A 23,382-nucleotide genomic window follows, 5' to 3' on the forward strand; every position below is an offset into this window, starting at 1 on the left:
GGCCAGCAATTTCTAGCACCAGGCACAGTGCCTGGCGCTTAGAGTGTTGCTCAGGAATTCAAAAAATGGGCTAAGTTTGGAAGAGAACCAGGATGAAGACAAGGCTTACAAGTAAGACCTAAGTCATCCCCTCCTCAGAAGGAGGATGGGAAGCATCCTCTAGTGCCTGCATGGTGCTTACATTCCACCCAACTTCCAACAGTCTGCACAGGTTTGCCCCTGAATCTATAAGGGTCCTGTCCTCAGCAAGCATCTGAGACATAGACACAGGTGACTCCAGGGCAAGTAGAAAAGCCTAGGTACCCCACAGAGAAGCCAGTAAAATGCTGTGTACACTCAGAGATGTCATCTAGTTGGGGTCAGAGGGTGACTCAGAGAGGCGTTGGGGTTTCATCTGAGCCTTGTAGGTCAGTGAGGTGGGCTTGACTGTGAATGCCCAGTTCAAGAATGGCCCACTTGCCTCTCTTTCCAGCAGGAGCCAGAAGAGTGCTGCTAGAGACCACAGCACTTGTTAAGGGGCATTTCCCTGGATACAGCAGGGGTATCTGTACAGATATTGGTCTTGGGAAGAAGCTGGAACAGGGCTGCGGAAGTAGCCAGGTGCAAGCATGATGTAGAACAGCCTCACCTGTCATCTTCCCTTGTCCTTTTGCGCATTGAGCAAGCATAGTGTTGCAGGAGGACCGTGAGGAGTGCATGAGATTTAGCCTAGGCCTACTTTGCACATATGGGCCCATCTTCCTGTCTTTTCTTTCTTAAGCCTTTGTTCTCCTTCCCTAGGGTGGTGGCCTCTACCTGGGAGTACTTTGCTGTTTCTGCGGCCAGAGCTTCAGAAGACTGGCCCTGCATGACCCTCCTGGGGGGCAGGTGATAAACAGACATACTTGCTGGCCCTAAGACTGGTGCATCTAAAGTGCCAGAGTGAGAGGCCCAGAAGATGGCACCTTTCACAAGCTCCCCATGGGACCAATGTAGCCATGGTCCATGTTTGGAAAACACTGCTTAAAATAGTTTCTTCGTTAGTTCATAGTGCCTGCTGCAATGACAGCGATTTACTCCCCAGGCGATTCCAGGAACTGATCTGGAAATATCTCCCATCTTTTTTCAGAGTGCATAGAACGAATCCCATGGATTGCTCCTGAGTGTGTTGAAGACTCCAAGAACCTGAGTGTGGCTGCTGACAAATGGAGCTTTGGAACCACATTGTGGGAAATCTGCTACAATGGCGAGATCCCTCTGAAAGACAAGACCCTGATTGAGGTGAGCAGTTGCAGTCCAGGGTGTGAGCCAACTGAGGATTCCTTGAGCACTAGTGGACATCTTGGGAGTTCTCGGGAAGCCTCATGTTGTAGGAAGAGGTAGATGTCCATTTGAATCTCCTCCAAAGGCTTACTGGCTATGTAACTTCAAAAGTGTCACTAACCTTCCCTGAGTCTCAGCTTTATCATCTATAAAATGGGGATAAACAACACCTACTTTGCAGGGCTATTATGAAGATTAATAATGCATGCAGGGTGTCAGGCACACAGCATGTGTTCAGTAGAACAGTATAATACTTTTTAGCTCAGATTTTAAGCACCTACTAGCAAAATTAACACAGATATTTGTTGAGTTTCTTTATCCTAAATATAGTTATATAGGCTGTATTTTTTAATATCCTGTGTACTTTACTATTAATGTCTTCCAATTTTACAAACTTAGTAGTTTCATTAACCTCACATTTAATTAATTTTATATTTGGCATTTAGGTTGTTTTTAAATTTGTAATGTTCTAATTCTGCAGGGAATATCTTTGAACATAAATTTTTGTTTATATCTGACTTATTTCTGAGTCATTCAATAGGGCCACTGAGGAATTAATGAGTCAAAGGATTTGGAGAATCTGAAGGTTATACATATTGCCAAATTGTATTCCAGGAACGTTGCATGACCTCACTGGAATGTAGCTTGTTCAGGACTGGGCTATACTGCTATACTGCCCATCTTCCTTGAATTTGGATTTTTGTGTGGAGACTAAGATTTCCCCAAGCCGAAATAAGGCAACAGTAACACATGCTTATGAAATCTATCTTCAAGCACAGCTGTTGGGAATTAAATAGGGATGGTAACTGGGGCTGAAAGGTTAGTGAGTGGTTCCTTTGGTTTCTTCCATGTGGTTTTCTTCTTTATAGAAAGAGAGATTCTACGAAAGCCGGTGCCGGCCAGTGACACCATCTTGTAAGGAGCTGGCTGACCTTATGACCCGCTGCATGAACTATGACCCCAACCAGAGACCCTTCTTCCGAGCCATCATGAGAGACATCAATAAACTGGAAGAGCAGAGTAAGACACTCTTGTGCTCTATAGTGAGAACAGCCAGTGCCCAGGGAAGCGGGTGAGTAATGAAGAGCCCGTGAATGGCAGTCACTTTTTTAATATGGTTTATTTTCTCCCATTAGATCCAGACATTGTTTCCGAAAGAAAGCCAGCAACCGAAGTGGATCCCACACATTTTGAAAAGCGGTTCTTGAAGAGGATCCGTGACCTGGGAGAGGCAAGTTAGGCTGGAGTCCCCTGCTGACCGTGTCACCTCTCTGTATCCAAAGCCACTCCACTCTCTCATTTCGGGCCTCGGTTTAAGAGAGAAGGCATCTGACTGCATTTGCCCTGGGCCAGTTGAATCATAAGGGACTCTCCATTTGACACATGGTGACAGCGCACATACACCTGCCTGTCCAAGTGGCTGGATAAGTACACAAGATGTTGGTCTGCTCCCTCCAGACTTGATTCTTCTCTGAGGGATGGAAGAGAATGGAAAGGGAGAGATATGGGGGAATAGATATAGATGTGGTAGAAACAGAAAAATCCCTGACTTTCCTGGGTATTTATATCCTGCGAGGCTGCTTAAATGAGGGATTATTTACTACACAGGCCAGATAGAATATCTGCTTTTCCCTTGGATCTCAAATGGGAGTTTCCTAACAGTTAATGTAACCAGAAAAGCTAGTGCGATTTGTATCTTTGTACAGATTTTCTGTAGTTCAGTTAAGTGAACACAGACTGTGTCCCACACCAAGTATCTTCTCTGTGCCGAGGCTTTGTTCTGGGCACTTTGCACTTTCTAGGCACAGTGTCCTTGGTTGCTCACACCATCCCTGAAAGTCCGTTGCTACTGTGTATGCTGAGCACCTCTGGAGCCAGCTCAGAAGATTGGGTGACTGGGTCCACATCGCTATCTAGTGGCTTGATTGGGATCTGATCCCACATCTTCTAAACACTCTTCATGCAGTGCTCTTTTCAGCTACATTGTGGTGCCTGTCCTTTGGCCTGGGCCCACGGCTGTCAGAGAACACAGAGTTGTCCTGCAGGTCCGGCAATTACTTCCTTTTCCTGTTGGGTTACACTTACGTGGAAACTGGGATTGATGTGTTGGTTCACCAGTCCCCTGGTGCTTTCTTGTCTTAGCTCAGTAATGGAGGAGGTGGCATGTGAGACGAGAGGAAGGGGCTGTGGTAGGCAGGAAGAGGCTGGGTAGGAGCTCGCTGCCTGTGAGGTCAGGCTGTGCTGCTCTCCCCTGGCATTTATGGAGACAGCACAAGAAGCCAGCCTCATCTAAGTGTTCCTGCCAACCCAGTGTGGGGTTTTTCTCATCAAGCGCACGTATTTTTCCTTGTAGGGCCACTTTGGGAAGGTTGAGCTCTGCAGGTATGACCCTGAGGGGGATAATACTGGAGAGCAGGTGGCTGTCAAATCCCTGAAGCCTGAGAGTGGAGGTAACCACATAGCTGATCTGAAGAAGGAAATCGAAATTCTAAGGAACCTTTATCATGAGAACATTGTGAAGTACAAAGGCATCTGTACAGAAGACGGTATGTTGTGCAGAGTGGGATTGGTTTGAAAACTAAAGAACTGTCTGGGGTTTTAAAGTCAGTGCTGTGCAGGTAGTGCCCTCAGCCTTACCTGCGCCATCTGAACACCCTAGGGATGCTTCCTGTGAACTCTGGGGCCTCACAGTCGTATGTGTGGTTGGGTCCCTCAGTATAGAGTTATATGGTACATATTGTACTCTAAAATTGCTAATGAAATTATGTGGCTCATAATTTCAAAAAATCAGCCATCTGCAGTGATTTGCAGATCACTCTATTAGCTTGGTGAATGCTGAGGATTGGGATATGTTATGTACATGAGTCTTACTATCTCCATTAATTGCTGAGGATCGTGAGGTTCTAGAGCTTAAGAGGTTAAGTAACTTGCCTGTGATTCAGAGGGGACACTGAAATCAGTTCAGGGCCTGCGTCTACAGATCCTGTACCATCTACTCTCCCACAGTTCCTTCATCTGGCAACCTCATGGTGATGGGTGTTTTGTTTTGTTTTTTTTTCTAAACAGGAGGAAATGGTATTAAGCTCATCATGGAATTTCTGCCTTCAGGAAGTCTTAAGGAATATCTTCCAAAGAATAAGAACAAAATTAACCTCAAACAACAGTTAAAATATGCTGTTCAGATTTGTAAGGTAAAAAAAAAATGTTAAAGATGAAAAAATCAGGCGCTCTGTCCTAGGGTAATTGGGTTGTGATTAGACTGCAAGAGGGAAGCTTTACAGTAATTGTACCTGGGTTCATTTTGCTCTATATGATTTGGATGAAAATCAGCCAGTACTAAGAAAACTGATTTGTTAACATGGCTGATTTAATGTATATTTCTTTGAATTGGGTTGGCCTTATTATTCTTGCATTAAAAACAACAAAAAAGGGATCCCTGGGTGGCGCAGCGGTTTGGCGCCTGCCTTTGGCCCAGGGCGCAATCCTGGAGACCCGGGATCGAATCCCACGTTGGGCTCCCGGTGCATGGAGCCTGCTTCTCCCTCTGCCTGTGTCTCTGCCTCTCTCTCTCTCTCTCTCTCTCTCTGTGACTATCATAAATAAATAAAAAAAATTAAAAAACAAAAAAACAAAAAAAAATGAGTGCTAGGTAAACGAAATGACATTTGTGCTTTTTTGTGAAGCAGTAATGGATACAAAACAGAACCGGAACCGACCTTTAGGAAACACACTCTACCTTTACTTCTCTCTTCTCAGGGGATGGACTATTTAGGTTCTCGGCAATATGTTCACCGGGACTTAGCAGCAAGGAATGTCCTTGTTGAGAGTGAACACCAAGTGAAAATTGGAGACTTTGGTTTGACCAAAGCAATTGAAACTGACAAGGAGTACTACACAGTCAAGGATGATCGGGACAGCCCTGTGTTTTGGTAACTGAATCTAATGTTAATGTCTTTTATTCCTCCTGCCCAAGTCAAGGTTAGAAACTTAGAACATTTGGAATTGATTGATCCTTGCCTTCAAGAAACACCTTTTAGGTTGTTTCGCTGAAACCAACCCACATAGAAATGCCAGAGGCTCATATGACACCATCTTCCAAGGAGTGAAGGATGCTCCACCTGGTGGCTCAGCATTTCCAGCTTCCCAGGAGAGGGCATTCATCTGACACAGTCCATAAAACCGTTAGCAGTTGCAGGGGTCACATCCATGCACAGGAGGCTTAGAGGGCAGGTAGGAGGAAGGGGTAGGAATGAGGTGAGGAAGGTAGGCACAGACAGATGATTCAGGGAGATCCCCGACAGGAGAGCGGACCACAGTGCAGGGGGGGACTCAGCTATCTGCCAACAGATCATTAGAGTGTCTGGGTTGGAAGGCCACATCCTGACTCTGAGCCCTCTCAGCCTGGAGCACCAAGGGAGAAGCTGGTTAAACCTCTGTTGTGCCACGCCTATAGAACAAACCAGCACCTCCAAGGTGCGTCCCGCATAGACCCACACCTACATCTCTCCCACTCATGGTGCCTAAGCCTTCCCTCACTCATAAATATGTATCAGGGCCCTACTTTATGGCAGGTACTTAGAGATATGTGGTGAACAAGTAGACCGAGTTTAGAATGTAATGGATTGGGCAGCCAATTTCATGATGGTAGCTGCATATAAGCTTGGTTTTCTGGAAGTCCTGTTATGACTTTAAAGATCCATGGGGGGGATCCCTGGGTGGCTCAGCAGTTTAGCGCCTGCCTTTGGCCCAGGGCGCGATCCTGGAGTTCTGGGATCGAGTCCCGAGTCGGGCTCCCGGCATGGAGCCTGCTTATCCCTCTGCCTGTGTCTCTGCCTCTCTCTAAAAATCTTAAAAGATCCATGGGGGTTTGTAAGGATGGTAAAAAGATGAGATGAGAACAGTGAATATCCCAGGATGTGTGTCAGCTGTGGCTGGATCATGAGGCAGGAGGTCTCAAGGACTGGCTAACGCAGAGCCCTGGAAGCCGAGTTATGGAGGCGGCACTCCACCGCAGGCTTTGGGATATACCACTGGAAGCTTGACAAATGGCAGCTTTTGTTTTAAAAAGATCACTGTGGATGGAGGGGGAACAAGATTGGAGCCAAGGGAATCTGATTCAGCCAGAGCTAGTGAGGATGTGAACTAGGACAGTGACAGTGGGGCTTAAGAGAAGTGAGAAGGTTTAAATATTTAGGAAACTGGATATGGGGATGCCTCCATTTCTGGCGTGGGCAGTTGGCTGTCATCCACTGAAACAGTTGACCTTGGAAGAAACCTGCACGGGGAGGTCACTGCTAGTGACTAATTTTGAACTTGCAAAGAACACCTGGGGCCTGTCATTCCATGCCTCCTCTACATGGACAGTACCTGCTCTGTGCAATGAAGAGCACAAACTGTCTAATATTTTAAAGCAAATACATGCTACAGAGAGCCTGAGATGGCATTGTTTTACACATCAAATGTGTGCTTCAGGATAGCTGTGATTAATGTATTAAATACTAAGAAAAGCCAAAGAAGTAATTTTTTTGGACTTAATCTGTAATGTTTGTTCGAATATCCTTCCCAAGAAATGAAGAGATTTCATGGTCTGCTTTCTTTCAGGTATGCTCCTGAATGTTTAATTCAATGTAAATTTTATATCGCCTCTGATGTCTGGTCGTTTGGAGTGACCCTGCATGAGTTGCTTACTTATTGTGACTCAGATTCCAGCCCCATGGCGGTAAGTCTTCCTTGTCCCTTTATATGAACCTAGCACCCAGTGAAAATGTGCAAGTTTTGTTCTTAAATGGCATCCAGTTAGTGTGTTACAATGGAAAGTGTCACTTATTTGTGGCTCTCTCAAGTCCTCATTTCATAAGGAGCCCAAGTTCTAGAAAATGATAGCTGGCTTTTCAAGGATCTTACCTGTGTGAAGAGTCCAGGGTCAGTTTCCTGTGAGAATGCGGGAGCCAATGGGGAGGGCCTTGTTGAGGCTCAGGTATTCATAAATGAGATCATTTTCACTGGGACAGGCTGTTCAGCCAGGGAAAGGGATAGTTAGTGGAGTCTGACAGAGATTACAGACTAATCATTGAGAGCTAATCAAGATTTTGGACTTTCATTTAATTTCCATTTAATTCTAGAAATTTTACCTTCATCTAATGTTGATCTAAATATGTGCTAAATATTTTGTTTGGTTTTATTTTACATAGTTGTTTCTGAAAATGATAGGCCCAACTCATGGCCAGATGACAGTAACAAGACTTGTGAATACATTAAAAGAAGGAAAACGTTTGCCTTGTCCACCTCACTGTCCAGAAGAGGTATTTGTGGGTCATTTTACAGTAATAAACTCAATTTGTGTGGTGTTGTTAAGGCTTGAGTTATCCAGCAAGTGTTCAGGGGTAGGGTTGAAGTGGGAAGAAATAATTTTCTGAAGCTGAATTTCAGATCAAACCTCTTTGATCTGATGAAAAATCATCTTTTGGGGCAAATGACAGCCATAAGTTATGTTTAAAGTAAGAATTCCATCCAGAAGTGGGCTGACCTCACTGAGCACCCTAAAGGAACATATTCTGGTGGAGCCTGATTGTGACAAGTACATATAGAGTTGACCCTTCCCCCACACGAGAGTAGGGGCACTGACCTCCTACACATTTGAAAATCTGAATGTAACTTTTGATTACCCAAACTTAAGTCTGCTGTTGACCAGGAGGCTTACTGATTACAAGAGAAAAAAATGGTAAGAGAAAATACATTTATAGCACTGTATCGTATTTATTGAAAAAACAATGTATAACTGGACCTTGCACAGTTCAAATCCATGTCGTTCAAGAGTCAGCTGTAATTGCATTTTAGTCAGTAGCATTTATGACTAAATCACTTTAGTTTTCTAGACTATTTGAGATGTACTTAGAGTCTACATGGAGATGTAATGACCTGGACTTTTTGGAAGGTCGAGTCGTGAGCTTCTCAAGATATAGGAAATGTGATGAGCACTGTGTGTTAGATGCAACTGATGAATTACTGAAAACTACATCTGAAACTAATGATAGGAAATGTGACACCTATCATTTGTAAATAATATTTTGAATAATAAGGAAAGTCTTTTACATTTCCCAAAAAGTGTTTAACTTGATTTTTCCCCCTTCTTACAGGTTTATCAACTTATGAGAAAATGCTGGGAATTCCAGCCATCTAATCGGACAACTTTTCAGAACCTTATTGAAGGATTTGAAGCACTTTTAAAATAAGCATGAATAACATTCAAACTCCTGTGTACCAAGTCCTCCTTCCCCAACCAATACCCAAGCCATTTAAAAGAATTTTTAATGCAAAAAAATTTGTATTTGGGTATGTAAGGCACACTGTGGTGCTTATTATGCATAAGTATTTTCCTCTTTAAATTTGGCACCAATAACAAATAAGGACAACCAAAACAATAGAAGGCACTTAAGCACTCCTCCTTTTGGAAAGAACATATACCACCATTTTGTTTGGCTAGCTTCCCATCACAATTGAGCACCAGAAAACACAAAGAGCAGCCAGAAGCACTTGTTCCCAGCTGCCAGTAGATCTGAAATGCTTTCCTGGCAGATAAAGATTGATGGACTTAGCCAATACTCCAGCATACCCTCAAATTTCAATATCTATACAGTGATAAACCAAGCATTCTTGAAATATTAGATACTAGTTAGTAGACTATTGTTTCTATACAAAGATGAGTGTATTCCCGTCACCAGTAGGATTTAAACTTTGAGTTATTTCTTCAGTGGCTTTGCTCCTGTCCCCGTGGGTGACCAGCACTATGGATTTTTGAGAAAACTGGGCAGACCCAGGGGGAAAGCTGTGGAATAGATACTTTGCTGCATGTTAATTCTTGAGAACCAAGCCTGTGCCAGTGCTTTCCTAAACAATATAAAGATCTCAGATACTATCATACGTGCTTTTAAGAAATATTCATGTATATCCTTTTATAACTCTACCACTTGTTCCAGCATTGGTTTTGGATGCTGTATGCAACCAGTCAGTGTTCTATTAGACAGTGTTCAGTTTGCTTGGAGGTAGCTGGGTAATCAAAAATGTCTACTCTCTGATTCAATGTGAACCATAAGAACTTTATGACCAAGAGTCTGAAAAAACTTTCTGTTAATGCTGTCTAGCATTTGTTTGATATCATTACTTTTCACCTTTTGAGCCTGAAAAAGAGTTCTGGATTGATGCAATGGCAACAATAAACTTGCCATTTAAATTTATTCAATAACCCTACATCACCAAGGTGTCTGTCTGTGTCAAACCTGTGGCTACTCTATATGCACTTTGTTTACTCTTTATACAAATAAATATACTAGAGACTTCACATGCATATGCCTTTTAATATTAAGATTTCATTTTCAAAGCATTCAAACAATTTGTTTACATAGAAAAATAACAGTATAGACTTTGCAGGGGGAGTTTGGTAATAGTCCTTATTACAAACGCCATTTGATTTGTACTTATCTATTCTGTCCAATGATAATGGGCACAAGCCCATACAGATGGCAGGTCCACATGTGTTATAATCCAAAATATCTTGGTTTTTTCAACCTCTTCCTGTTTCATTTTTCAGCTCTGATTTAAAACTCACCATCTTCTGTTTATATTATCAGAAAGGTGTGACTAAGCATTGAAGATTTTCAATGCAATAGGAAATGGAAAGGAAAAGTGCAGAACATGGAGAAACCATTATTCATCTGCTGAGTCATAACTGAGTGATGCTAGTCCTTAGAAGTTAACTTTGTCACTTTAGAAGTTAATAACATATGAAATAGGCCAACTGCTTTAGGTAAGAGTCAAAAATAAGTTTCCTGAATTAGATTTAATTATCTGATTTCAAAAACACTAGGATCATTGAGATTCGTAATGAGGAATAAACTTGAAAATTTCTAGATGGCAAAGGATTACTCGTGTTTAATACCAAAGTCTTCAGGAAATGGTGATGTCAAAAGTAATATGCAATGAATGCAATTCTTGCCAAATTGAGTTAAACAGCTGAGATAATTTTTCAGCCTAACACTACACAAGACTAAGAGACAAAGCAGAAAGTGAGGTATAACTTACTAGCTCCGAGTTGTTACACTCTTACTTCATAATGTTCCTTCAGAAAGAGCAGTATAGACTGTATGGTGGAAATAGGACATTCAAGGATCAAAACAGGCCTTGTTCATCACTAGTTTATGCCATAAAATCAGACTCAGAAACCGACATCACTTGCCACCCACTAGCCTGTTGCAGAAGTTAAAGGATTAGGGAATTAGTGCTCCTAGAGCAGGGTCAGCACACATTCCCCCATCAAGGGCCAGAGAGTAAATATTTTAGGCTTTGCAGACCAGATGGTCTCTGTTACAGCTACTCAGCACAGCCACTACAGCACACCAGGAACCACATACAGTATGTAAATGAATGAGCATATTTGTGTTCCAATAAAATTTTATATATGGACACTGAAATTTAAATTTCATAGTACTTAATTCAAATCTGTTCTACTTCATTTAAAAATGTAAACATCATTCTTAGCTTGCAGACAATATAAAAACAGGTGAAGAACTGAACTTAACCTCAGGGTGTAGTCTGCCAACCCCTGAAATTATTCACTAAAGCTACTTTAAAAAAAAATAGCTTGTTTTTCACAAAAAGTATAAATGGTAGATAACATTAAAAGTAAAGCATCTGTTGTTGTGTAGAACTTGGACATCACTCTGGGTTTTATATTTCAGGGTTAGCTGATGTGGGGGTAATTATTTAGTTTGCATGTAGAGCATCTTTATAACATTACCACCACTGCATTTTGTAGTTGCACTCTTTTGTTCTAGGAAAAGTAGATTGAAATGCACATTGGCATAAAAAAAACTCATTCTTCTAAGGCTCAGGAAACAGGACTGTTTCCCAGTTATTGCTTCATACTTTTATATATGGTGTCAAAATTATTCCCAGTCCTAAATAAGGAATATTGGAACATTGTTAATTTCTCCAATGGCTATAAGTTAATACCAATTAAGATGCATCTAATTCTAATGGAAAATGTCCTCAATTGTCTTATTGCTACTTAGTTTTTATTTGGCAATTCTGCTTGCTGCACAATACAGTTCCTTCTGGGAAATTAGAAACCCGTATTGAAAGGATATGGCTAGTCTGAATGTAGTTAAGGCAGCGATGAACAGCAGAGATACTGCAAAAAACCTTATGAGATTATATGGAGAGAACTTAGCTCAGTATACACGCTTCTTCTTTAAGTACGTTTCCATGTAATATGCTCCTGTGCCCTGAGAATGCTGGTCGGCAAATTCCACGGAACCACCTTCTGGGGCAGAGATGAGATATGATGAGCCTCGCTTTTCATTTCTTAAAGATGATACCTATGAGAAAAATCACAACGCTAATATCTAAATTAAAAATTGGTTTATTCATTAAAGATGTTTATAAGAAAAGCAACTCTACTTCTGATTTAGTCTAAAAACAATAGGATAAAAAGCAAATCTATTAAAGACTTTACTATTCTTATACCAAAATCACTTGTGGAACTTTTAAAAAATACAAACCAGCCTCTGAGTGCCCTTTCTCCTCCACCCCCAATATTTGGGGGAAAGAAGAAAAGCAATTGCAGTTGCTTCTGCCACTTAGCATAAACTCCACTGAGTCCGAATACCAGTAGTAGATGTCAGTATTCCTCTGAAAAACATGAGTGGCTGAGAAATCGAACTGCATATCAAATTAGATGGTGGGTCTATGTTGTAACAAAAGTGGAAACACACTAGTAGGTGTAAAAACACAAGTGGTTCCAGACCCAAGTGGAACACAGGCGTGCACAGGGAATTCAAGACAGTTTCCAGAGCTCAGAGGAAGATGGCCAAATAGGAAGATCCTAAGTTTGCCTCATCCCACAAAGGCAACAACATCATCTATGCAGCTAATTCTGAAGATGACCTGAAGACTAACAGATCTTCCACAGCTCATAGCAGAGAGAAGGCTACATTGCAAAGGGTAGGAGGAGCAGAAATGCGACATGGAACCAAATCCCAGCACAACTATCCACAAATAGGAGGGACATCGTAAGCACAGAAGAGCAAGGAGATCAGAGCCCACACTGAGTATATCCCCAGCCCTCAGGACCGGCACTGGGAAGGGGAGTATCCACACATCTGGCTCTCAGAATCAACAAAGCTTAACTTCAGGAGAGCTGGAGGGCTGTAAGAAACTGAGTCTCCACCCTTAAAAAACCAAGAAGCTAAATAACAGCCCAAGCTTGAAAGACATAGTTTGAAAAGTACCAGACTATATGGAGATCCTACTAATTTCAGGATACGTGCCAGTGGGATAGGGAGCTGCAGTTTTCTTTAGAAATGAAAGTGCTGGAAGGAACCATTTTTCTACACTTTCCCCAGCTTAGACAGCCAGAGGCTTTCAGGAGTTTCTAGCACTCTTCATCTGCCTTGCTAGCACTACATGCACCATTATGTCATTCCTCTGTGGACCTTCCCTGGGCAGGGGGCAAGGGAGGGATGCAAACTCTCCCTACCAGCACCCATGCCATCGTCACAGTGGCTCATTACTATGTAGATAGCTGGGCTGAGTGCCAACCCTGCCTACCAGCGAGCCCATGGTGGCTGCAGCTAGGCCTCTAAGCCAGCAGCACAGGGAACAAACCCCAGCCACACAGGAGTGCACATGTAGCCCACACAGGGAACACCCCTGAAGTGCTTGGTTCTAGTGACTAGGGATAGTTTACAGCAGAGTCCCTTCTACAGAAAGCCACTACTTTCAAGATCAGGAAACATAGCTGACCTACTTAATACATAGACAAAATGACACAGGAGATGTCCCAAATGAAAGATGACAAAAATCAGAGAAAAAGAGCTAAACAAAATAGAGATAAGCAGTATGCCTGATAGAGTTCAAAGTAAGGGTCATAAAGCTAATGGATTTAAAAGAATGGATGAACTCAATACTTCAACAGAGAAAAAATAAAAACCAGAGATGAGAATACAACAGCTGATATGAGCAATAGACTAGTAGAATGAACAGATTAGAGGATGCAGAAAAATGGATCAGGGATCTAGAAGACAGGATAACAGGAAGCAACCAAGCTGAAGAGCAAAAAGAATAATGACGGATTAAGAGACCTCTGCAACATCATCACCATAATATTCACATTATAGGGGTCCCAGAAGGAGAAGAGAGAGAAGGGGGCAGAATAACATCTGGAAACTTTCCTAAGCTGGGGAAGGACACAGAAACTCCAGTCCAGGAAACACAGCCCCAAACAAGATGAACCCAAGGATATCCACACCAATACTGTTAATTAAATTGGCAAGCAAACAGTTACAAGGAAGACTCCCATAGGGCTATCATCTGATTTTTCAGTAGAAACTTTATAGTCCAGAGTGAGTGGCATGATACAACTAAGGTGCCTAAAGGATAAAATCTACAACCAAGAACACTGTATTTGGCCTTAGAAGAAATGTCAAAGGGAATTCTATAAATGGAAAGAAAAGGCCATAACTAGCTGAAAATTACAAAGGGAAAAACTTTTGCTGGTAAAAGTAAACATATAGTAAAAGTAGTAGATCAATCACAAAGCTAGTAAGGAAATTAAAACACAAAGTAGTAACAAATTATATACACAAAAATTAGTCAAGAGATACACAAAATAAAAAGATACAGAATAAGACAATGTATACATAAAATGTGGAAGGAGTAAAAATTTCATGCTTTTAGAATGTATTTGAAAAGTGACCATCAACTCAATGTAGACTGCTGTACACACATAGGATGTTGTCTATGAACCCAATGGTAACTAAACCCCTGTAATAGAGAGGAATCTAAGCATAACATTAAAGAAAGCCATCAAACCACAAAGGAGAGCAAGAGAGAAAGGAACAGAAAAAAGTTAAAATGACAGTACATATCATTAATTACATTATTTTTTAAAATAAATTATTTTGTTGAAATATCTTTTAAAAAAATTTATCCATCCATTTGACAGAGGAAGAGAGAGAGTACAAGCAGTGAGGACAACAGGCAGAAGGAGAGGGAGAAGCAGGATCCCCACCGAGCAGGGAGCCTGATGTAGTGTTCTATCAGAGGACCCTGGGATCATGACCTGAGCTGAAGGCAGATGCTTAACCATCCAGGCTCACCCATCAGTAATTTTATTATTTTTTTAAAGATTTTATTCATGAAAGACACAGAGTGGAGAGAGAGGCAGAAATACAGGCAGAGGTGGACTAGATGCTCCAATCAGAAGACACAGAATGGATAAAAAGAACAAGACCCAAAGACCCATCTATATGTTGCCTATAAAAGACTCACTTTAGACCTAAGGACATATACAGACTAAAATGACGATACAGGGACGCCTGGGTGGCTCAGCGGTTAGCGTCTGCCTTTGGCTCTGGGTATGATCCCGTGGTCCTAGGATCGAGTCCCACACCGGGCTCCCTGCATTAAGCCTGCTCCTTCCTCTGCCTATGTCTCTGCCTCTCTCCCTCTGTGTCTCTCATATAAATAAATAAAATCCTTAAAAAAATAATAAAATGAAGATACAGAAAAAAATTATTTCATGTAAATGGAAGCCAACCCCCCCCCCCCCCACCAACACAACAAACCCCACAACTGGGATATTAAGACTCAGATAAAATGGACTTTAAAACAAGGACTATCACAGGAGGAAAAAAAAAAAGTGATTACATATTGTTAAAAGGATCAATCGAAGAAATATAACAATTGTAAATATTTATGCACCCAACTTAGGAACAACTAACTATATAAAACAAGTATTAACAGACATAAAGGGAAAAACTGACAGTAATATAATAATAATAGGGAATGTTAACACACTTACATCAATGGATAGGTCATCCAGATGGAAAAATGAATAAGGAAACAATGCCTTTGAATACAACTTTAGATCAGAGGGACCTAACAGATATTAGAACATTCCACCCCAAAAGAGCAGAATATTCAAGGGCATGTGGAGCATCCTTCAAGGTATATAGGCCACAAAACAAGTCTCAATAAATTTAAGAAAACATATATCAAATACCTTTTCTGATCAGGACAGTATAAAACTAGAAATTAGAAGAAAAAAACTGGAAGAAACACAAACACATGTAGGCTAACATGTTATTAAACAACCAGTAAGTCAATGAAGAAATCAAAAAAGGATATCAGAAAACTAGCTGGACACAAATGAAAATGGAGACCCTACAGTTCAAAATCTTTAGGATGCAGCTTAAAGCAGTTCTAAGAGGGAAGTTCACAGCAATGCAGGCCTACCTCAAGAAACAAGAAAAACTTTCAAGTCAATAATTTAACCTTATGCTTAAAGGAACTAGAATAAGAAGAATAAAGCCCAAAGTTAGTAGAAAGAAGGAAATAATAAAGATCAGAATGGAAAGAAATGAAATAAGTCCTTAAACAATAAGATCAATGAGACTAAGGAACTTGTTCTCTGAAAAGAAACAAAATTGACAAGCCATTAGCCAACTAATCAATAAAAAAACTGAAAATTGAAAATGAAAGTTACAATGGATACCTCAGAAATACAAAAAATACAAAAAATAATTACTACAGAAAATTATATGCCAACAAATTGGACAAACTATAAGAAATAAATTCCTAGAAACATATAATCTTCCAAGACTGTATCAGAAAGAAATGGTAAATCTGAATAGACCAATTACTAGTAAGAAAGTTGAATGGCAAAAAATTCCCAACAAGTCTAAGACCAGGTGGCTTTACAGGTGAATTCTACCAAATATTTGAAGAAGCGTTAACACCTATTCTCAAACTATTCCCCAAAATGGAAGAGGTAGGGATGCTTTCAAGTTCATTCAAATGGCCAGCATTACTCTGATACCAAAACCAAAGATATTACCAAAAAACAAAACTGCAGGCCAGTATCCTTTATAGACATAGTTGCAAAAATTGTCAACAAAGTAATAGCAAGCTAAATTCCAAAATACATTAAGAAGACCATACAACACTACCATCAAGTGGGATTTATTCCAAGGATGCAAGGATGGCTCAATATATACCAATCAATGTGATATACCACACATAGAAATGGAAGGATCAAAATCATATGATCATCTCAATAGATGCAGAAAAAGTATTTGACAAAATTCAACATAAATTCATGATAAAAACTCAACAGAGTGGGTATGGAGAGAACATAACATAATAAGGGCCATATATGACAACCCACAGCTAACATCATACTCAATATTGAAAAACAGAGCTTTTCCTCTAAGATCAGGAACAAGACAAGGATGTCCACTTTGCCACTTTTATTCAATGTCCTAGCAATTGCAATCAGATAAGAAAAAGAAAAGGCATTCAAATTGATAAGAAGTTAAACTGCCAAGATCCGGAGAGAACAGGATACTCTATGTAGAAAACTTAAAGACTCAACCAAAACTTACTAGAATTAATAAATGAATTCAGGGGTGCCTGGGTGGCTGAGTCAGTTGAATATCCAACTCTTGATTTTGGCTCAGGTCATTATCTTTATGAGGTCAAGCCCTACATCAGGCCCTATGCTGGATGTGGAGCCTGCTTAGGATTTTCTCTCACCCTCTCCCTCTGTCCCTCCTCCTTCTACACTCTTTCTTTAGCTAAAATAATTCTTTCTCTAAAATAAATCTTTAAAAAAATAAAAATTCAGAAAAGTTGTATAATATAAAATCAATATACAGAAATATGTTGCATTTCTATACACTAATAATGAAATAGCAGAAGGGGAAATAAAAATAATTCCCATTTGCAATTACATCAAAAGAATCAAATATCTAGGATTAAATTTAACCATGGAGGTGAAAGACCTATCTTCTGAAAACTATCAGAAGACCATATCTTCTGAAAACTATAAGACACTGATGACAGAACTCAAGATGACACAAATACATGGAAAAATATACCATGCTCATGGATTTGAAGAAGTCTTAAAATGTCCATAATACCCAATGCAATCTACCAAATTAATGCAATCTCTATCAAAATATCAACAGTATTGGGATGCCTGGGTGGCTCAGCAGTTGAGCATATCTGCCTTTGGCTCAGGGCGTGATCCTGGGGAGTACCAGGATCGAGTCCCACATCGGGTTCCCTGCATGGAGCCTACTTCTCCCTCTGCCTATGTCTCTGCCTCTCTCTTTCTGTGTCTCTCATGAATAAATAAATAAAATCTTTAAAAATATATCAACAGTATTTTTTCAGAACTATAGCAAAAAAAAAATAATCCAAAAATTTGTCTGGAACCACAAAAGACCCTAAGTAGTCAAAACAATCTTGAGAAAGAAGAACAAAAGTGAAAGTATCACAATCCCAGGTTTCAAATTATATCACAAAGCTGTAGTAATCAAAACAGCATGGTATTAGCACAAAAATAGATACATCGATCAATGGAACAGAATTGAGAGCCCAAAAATAAACCCATGTTTATGTGGTCAATTCATCTACAACAAAGAAGGCAAAAATACACAATTGAGCAAAAACCATCTCTTCCAAAAATGGTGCTGAGAAAACTGGACAACTGCATGCAAAAGAAGGACACTGGCTTACCTTCTTACATGATTCACAAAATAAATTCAAAATGGATTAAAGACCTAAATGTGAGACCTGAAACCATAAAACTCCTAAAAGAAAAAAATAGGAATCTCTCTCTCTCTCTCTCTCTCTCTCTTTTTTTTTTTAAGGCAGGAATCTCTTAGATATCAAACTTCACAATATTTTTCTGGATATGTCTCCTCCAAGGAAGACAAAAGCAGAAACACTCAAAACCAAGAAACAAAAAATACAACTGGGCTTACATCAAACTAAAAAGCTTTTGCAGAGTGAAGGGAACCATCAACAAAACAAAAACCAAATCCACCTGCTCCTTCCAGCCCACTCCAAGTTACTAATGTCTCCTTAGAAGGAGTTTTTACATATATCTGTGCCCCAGCTTTTATGGCTGCCACCCAAGGGATGGTCCCTGGACTGCCTCACTCTGACAGCCAACAGAACTTCTATTCTTGAGTCCAACAGCACTGTAGCAAACAAAAAAATCTTTTTTTTTTTTTTTTTTTTAGCAAACAAAATTCTTAATGGATGCAGGAACATCCTATCTACCCCCCACCTATGACTATATATATGAACCCAGCACAGAGGGTACAGGCAAAAACTCCCATTTCTATCTCTCACTGGAAGAGGCTTATGTATTTTCCCAGCTGTTGCCTGAATGTTCAGGTTCTAATCAGCCTGCATCTAGGTGCTAACTGCAACTCATCCTTTTAGGTCACTGACAAGTCTTAGCACACCTTCAATTACTGAGAGTCACTAAAACAGAGGAGGAGGCTTGAACAATCACAAAAGTTTGAGGGACAACTAAGAGCTCAGACCAGGTTCACCCCCTACACGAGACCACTCTCTCAAGACTGAGAAGGGTGGCTATTTTATCTAATGTGCAGAAACACAGAGAGTCAAAGAAACAGGGAAATGCATTGCAAACAAAAGGACAAGATAAATATCCAGAAACATACTGCACTTAAACAGAGATAAGTGATTTACCTGAGAGGAGTTTGAACTGACAGTAAAAAGAAAAAGCTCAGGAAAATGTGGCATGAACAAAGGAAGAATTTCAACAGAGACAGAAAATACCTTAAAAGTACTAGAAACATCAGAGCTAAAGAATACAACTCAACTGAAAAAAAAAATTGATAGAAAGGTTCAACAGCAGACTAGATCAACCAGAAGAAAGCATTAATGAACTTGAAGACAGGTCTGTGGATTTCATCTAATCAGAGTTGGAAAAAAAAAAAAAAGCATGAAGATTAGCTTAAGGGATATGGATCACCATCAAACAAATCAATATAGGAGGAGGGGCAAGATGGCGGAAGAGTAGGGTCCCCAAGTCACCTGTCTCCACCAAATTACCTAGAAAACCTTCAAATTATCCTGAAAATCTATGAATTCGGCCTGAGAATTAAAGAGAGAACAGCTGGAATGCTACAGTGAGAAGAGTTCGTGCTTCTATCAAGGTAGGAAGACGGGAAAAAAGAAACAAAAGGCCTCCAAGGGGGAGGGGCCCCGCGAGGAGCCGGGCTGAGGCCGGGGCGAGTGTCCCCAGGACAGGAGAGCCCCGTCCCGGAGGAGCAGGAGCTGCACCGACCTTCCCGGGCGGAGAGGGGCTCGCAGGGAGTTGGAGCAGGACCCAGGAGGGCGGGGGTGCCCTCGGGCTCCCCGGGACAGTAACAGAGCAACTGCGCGCCCAGGAGAGTGCGCCGAGCTCCCTAAGGGCTGCAGCGCGGGCGGCGGGACCCGGAGCAGCTCGGAGGGGCTCGGGCAGAGGAAGAGGCTCTGGGCGGAGGGGCCTGCGCGGTTCCAGGAGCAGCTCGGGGGGCTCGGGCGGCGGCTCCGCAGAGGGGGAGCCCGAGCGCTCCAACAGCGCAGGCCCCGGAGCACAGGGCGCCGGGACACAGCCCAGGATCCGGCCTCCCCCGGGACAGGCAGAGGCCGGGAGGGCCCAGGACAGCGAGGACGCTCCTGCCCCGAGCTGAGCAGATCAGCGGCCCCGCCCCGGAGCCTCCAGGCCCTGCAGATGGAGTAGTTCCTGCGGGAGCTGAATCCAGGTTTCCAGAGCTGCTGCAGCCACTGGGGCTGTTCCTCCTGCGGCCTCACGGGGTAAACAACCCCCACTGAGCCCTGCACCAAGCAGGGGCACAGCAGCTCCCCCAACTGCCAACACCTGAAAATCAGCACAACAGGCCCCTCCTCCAGAAGACCAGCTAGACGGACAAGTTCCAGGGGAAGCCAAGGGACTTAAAGTACACAGAATCAGAAGATACTCCCCCGTGGTTCTTTGTTTGTTTGTTTGTTTTGTTTTGCTTTTTGATTTGTTTCCTTCCCCCACCCCCTTTTTTTTCCTTTCTTTTTCTCTTTCTCTTTTTCTTTTTTTTTCTTCCTTTTTTTTCCTCTTTCTCTTTTCTTTCCTTCTTTCTCTTTTTCTCCTTTTCTCTTTTTCCCTTTTTCTCCTTTTCCCAATACAACTTGCTTTTGGCCACTCTGCACTGAGCAAAATGACTAGAAGGAAAACCTCACCTCAAAAGAAAGAATCAGAAACAGTCCTCTCTCCCACAGAGTTACAAAATCTGGATTACAATTCAATGTCAGAAAGCCAGTTCAGAAGCACTATTATACAGCTACTGGTGGCTCTAGAAAAAAAGCATAAAGGACTCAAGAGATTTCATGACTGCAGAATTTAGAGCTAATCAGGCAGAAATTAAAAATCAATTGAATGAGATGCAATCCAAACTAGAAGTCCTAACGACGAGGGTTAACAAGGTGGAAGAACGAGTGAGTGACATAGAAGACAAGTTGATAGCAAAGAGGGAAACTGAGGAAAAAAGAGACAAAAGACCATGAAGATAGATTAAGGGAAATAAACGACAGCCTGAGGAAGAAAAACTTACGTTTAATTGGTGTTCCTGAGGGCGCCGAAAGGGACAGAGGGCTAGAATATGTATTTGAACAAATTCTAGCTGAAAACTTTCCTAATCTGGGAAGGGAAACAGGCATTCAGATCCAGGAAATAGAGAGATCCCCCCCTAAAATCAATAAAAACCGTTCAACACCTCAACATTTAATAGTGAAGCTAGCAAATTCCAAAGATAAAGAGAAGATCCTTAAAGCAGCAAGAGACAAGGAATCCCTGACTTTTATGGGGAGGAGTATTAGGGTAACAGCAGACCTCTCCACAGAGACCTGGCAGGCCAGAAAGGGCTGGCAGGATATATTCAGGGTCCTAAATGAGAAGAACATGCAACCAAGAATACTTTATCCAGCAAGGCTCTCATTCAAAATGGAAGGAGAGATAAAGAGCTTCCAAGACAGGCAGCAACTGAAAGAATATGTGACCTCCAAACCAGCTCTGCAAGAAATTTTAAGGGGGACTCTTAAAATTCCCCTTTAAGAAGAAGTTCAGTGGAACAATCCACAAAAACAAGGACTGAATAGATATCATGATGACACTAAACTCATATCTCTCAATAGTAACTCTGAATGTGAACGGGCTTAATGACCCCATCAAAAGGCGCAGGGTTTCAGACTGGATAAAAAAGCAGGACCCATCTATTTGCTGTCTACAAGAGACTCATTTCAGACAGAAGGACACCTACAGCCTGAAAATAAAAGGTTGGAGAACCATTTACCATTCGAATGGTCCTCAAAAGAAAGCAGGGGTAGCCATCCTTATATCAGATAAACTAAAATTTACCCCGAAGACTGTAGTGAGAGATGAAGAGGGACACTATATCATACTTAAAGGATCTATTCAACAAGAGGACTTAACAATCCTCAATATATATGCCCCGAATGTGGGAGCTGCCAAATATATCAATCAATTAATAACCAAAGTTAAGACACACTTAGAGAATAATACACTTACACTTGGTGACTTCAATCTAGCGCTTTCTACACTCGATAGGTCTTCTAAGCACAACATCTCCAAAGAAACGAGAGCTTTAAATGATACACTGGACCAGATGGATTTCACAGATATCTACAGAACTTTACATCCAAACTCAAATGAATACACATTCTTCTCGAGTGCACATGGAACTTTCTCCAGAATAGACTACATACTGGGTCACAAATCGGGTCTGAACCGATACCAAAAGATTGGGATCGTCCCCTGCATATTCTCAGACCATAATGCCTTGAAATTAGAACTAAATCACAACAAGAAGTTTGGAAGGACCTCAAACACGTGGAGGTTAAGAACCATCCTGCTAAAAGATGAAAGGGTCAACGAGGAAATTAAGGAAGAATTAAAAAGATTCATGGAAACTAATGAGAATGAAGATACAACCGTTCAAAATCTTTGGGATGCAGCAAAAGCAGTCCTAAGGGGGAAATACATCGCAATACAAGCATCCATTCAAAAACTGGAAAGAACTCAAATACAAAAGCTAACCTTACACATAAAGGAGCTAGAGAAAAAACAGCAAATAGATCCTACATCCAGGAGAAGAAGGGAGTTAATAAAGATTCAAGCAGAACTCAACGAAATCGAGACCAGAAGAACTGTGGAACAGATCAACAGAACCAGGAGTTGGTTCTTTGAAAGAATTAATAAGATAGATAAACCATTAGCCAGCCTTATTAAAAAGAAGAGAGAGAAGACTCAAATTAATAAAATCATGAATGAGAAAGGAGAGATCACTACCAACACCAAGGAAATACAAACGATTTTAAAAACATATTGTGAGCAGCTATACGCCAATAAATTAGGCAATCTAGAAGAAATGGACGCATTCCTGGAAAGCCACAAACTACCAAAACTGGAACAGGAAGAAATAGAAAACCTTAACAGGCCAATAACCAGGAAGGAAATTGAAGCAGTCATCAAAAACCTCCCAAGACACAGGAGTCCAGGGCCAGATGGCTTCCCAGGGGAATTTTATCAAACGTTTAAAGAAGAAACCAAACCTATTCTCCTAAAGCTGTTTGGAAAGATAGAAAGAGATGGAGTACTTCCAAATTCGTTCTATGAGGCCAGCATCACCTTAATTCCAAAACCAGAAAAGACCCCACCAAAAAGGAGAATTACAGACCAATATCTCTGATGAACATGGATGCAAAAATTCTCAACAAGATACTGGCCAATAGGATCCAACAGTACATTAAGAAAATTATTCACCACGACCAAGTAGGATTTATCCCCGGGACACAAGGCTGGTTCAACACCCGTAAAACAAAACAATCAATGTGATTCATCATATCAGCAAGAGAAAAACCAAGAACCATATGATCCTCTCATTAGATGCAGAGAAAGCATTTGACAAAATACAGCATCCATTCCTGATCAAAACTCTTCAGAGTGTAGGGATAGAGGGAACATTCCTCGACATCTTAAAAGCCATCTACGAAAAGCCCAGAGCAAATATCATTCTCAATAGGGAAGCACTGGGAGCCTTTCCCCTAAGATCAGGAACAAGACAGGGATGTCCACCTCACCACTGCTATTCAACATAGTACTGGAAGTCCTAGCCTCAGCAATCAGACAACAAAAATACATTAAAGGCA

General features: G+C 41.3%; 2 protein-coding genes across 4 annotated transcripts in view; one reads left to right on the forward strand and one right to left on the reverse strand.

Annotated features, from left to right (window-relative positions):
- JAK1 (Janus kinase 1) overlaps positions 1–9,639 on the forward strand; it is a 156,877-nt gene extending 147,238 nt beyond the window's left edge. The window contains 9 exon segments of the mRNA NM_001287126.1: positions 1,109–1,260; positions 2,172–2,322; positions 2,439–2,533; positions 3,656–3,848; positions 4,369–4,493; positions 5,059–5,231; positions 6,904–7,021; positions 7,494–7,604; positions 8,439–9,639. Of these exon segments, the coding sequence (NP_001274055.1) occupies positions 1,109–1,260; positions 2,172–2,322; positions 2,439–2,533; positions 3,656–3,848; positions 4,369–4,493; positions 5,059–5,231; positions 6,904–7,021; positions 7,494–7,604; positions 8,439–8,534 (1,214 nt within the window). The 3' untranslated portion in view covers positions 8,535–9,639.
- Positions 9,637–23,382, reverse strand: part of RAVER2 (ribonucleoprotein, PTB binding 2) — a 91,279-nt gene continuing 77,533 nt past the window's right edge. The window contains exon 12 of one of the 3 annotated variants that reach the window (XM_038537239.1): positions 9,637–11,675. In XM_038537239.1, coding sequence (XP_038393167.1) covers positions 11,529–11,675 — 147 coding nt within the window. In that variant the 3' untranslated portion in view covers positions 9,637–11,528. The remainder of the gene's footprint in view (positions 11,676–23,382) is intronic. The other 2 variants (XM_038537240.1, XR_005359657.1) reach the window with 2 other exon arrangements.

The sequence above is a fragment of the Canis lupus genome, chromosome 5, assembly GCF_011100685.1.
Source record: "Canis lupus familiaris isolate Mischka breed German Shepherd chromosome 5, alternate assembly UU_Cfam_GSD_1.0, whole genome shotgun sequence".
Classification (NCBI taxonomy): Eukaryota; Metazoa; Chordata; class Mammalia; order Carnivora; family Canidae; genus Canis; species Canis lupus.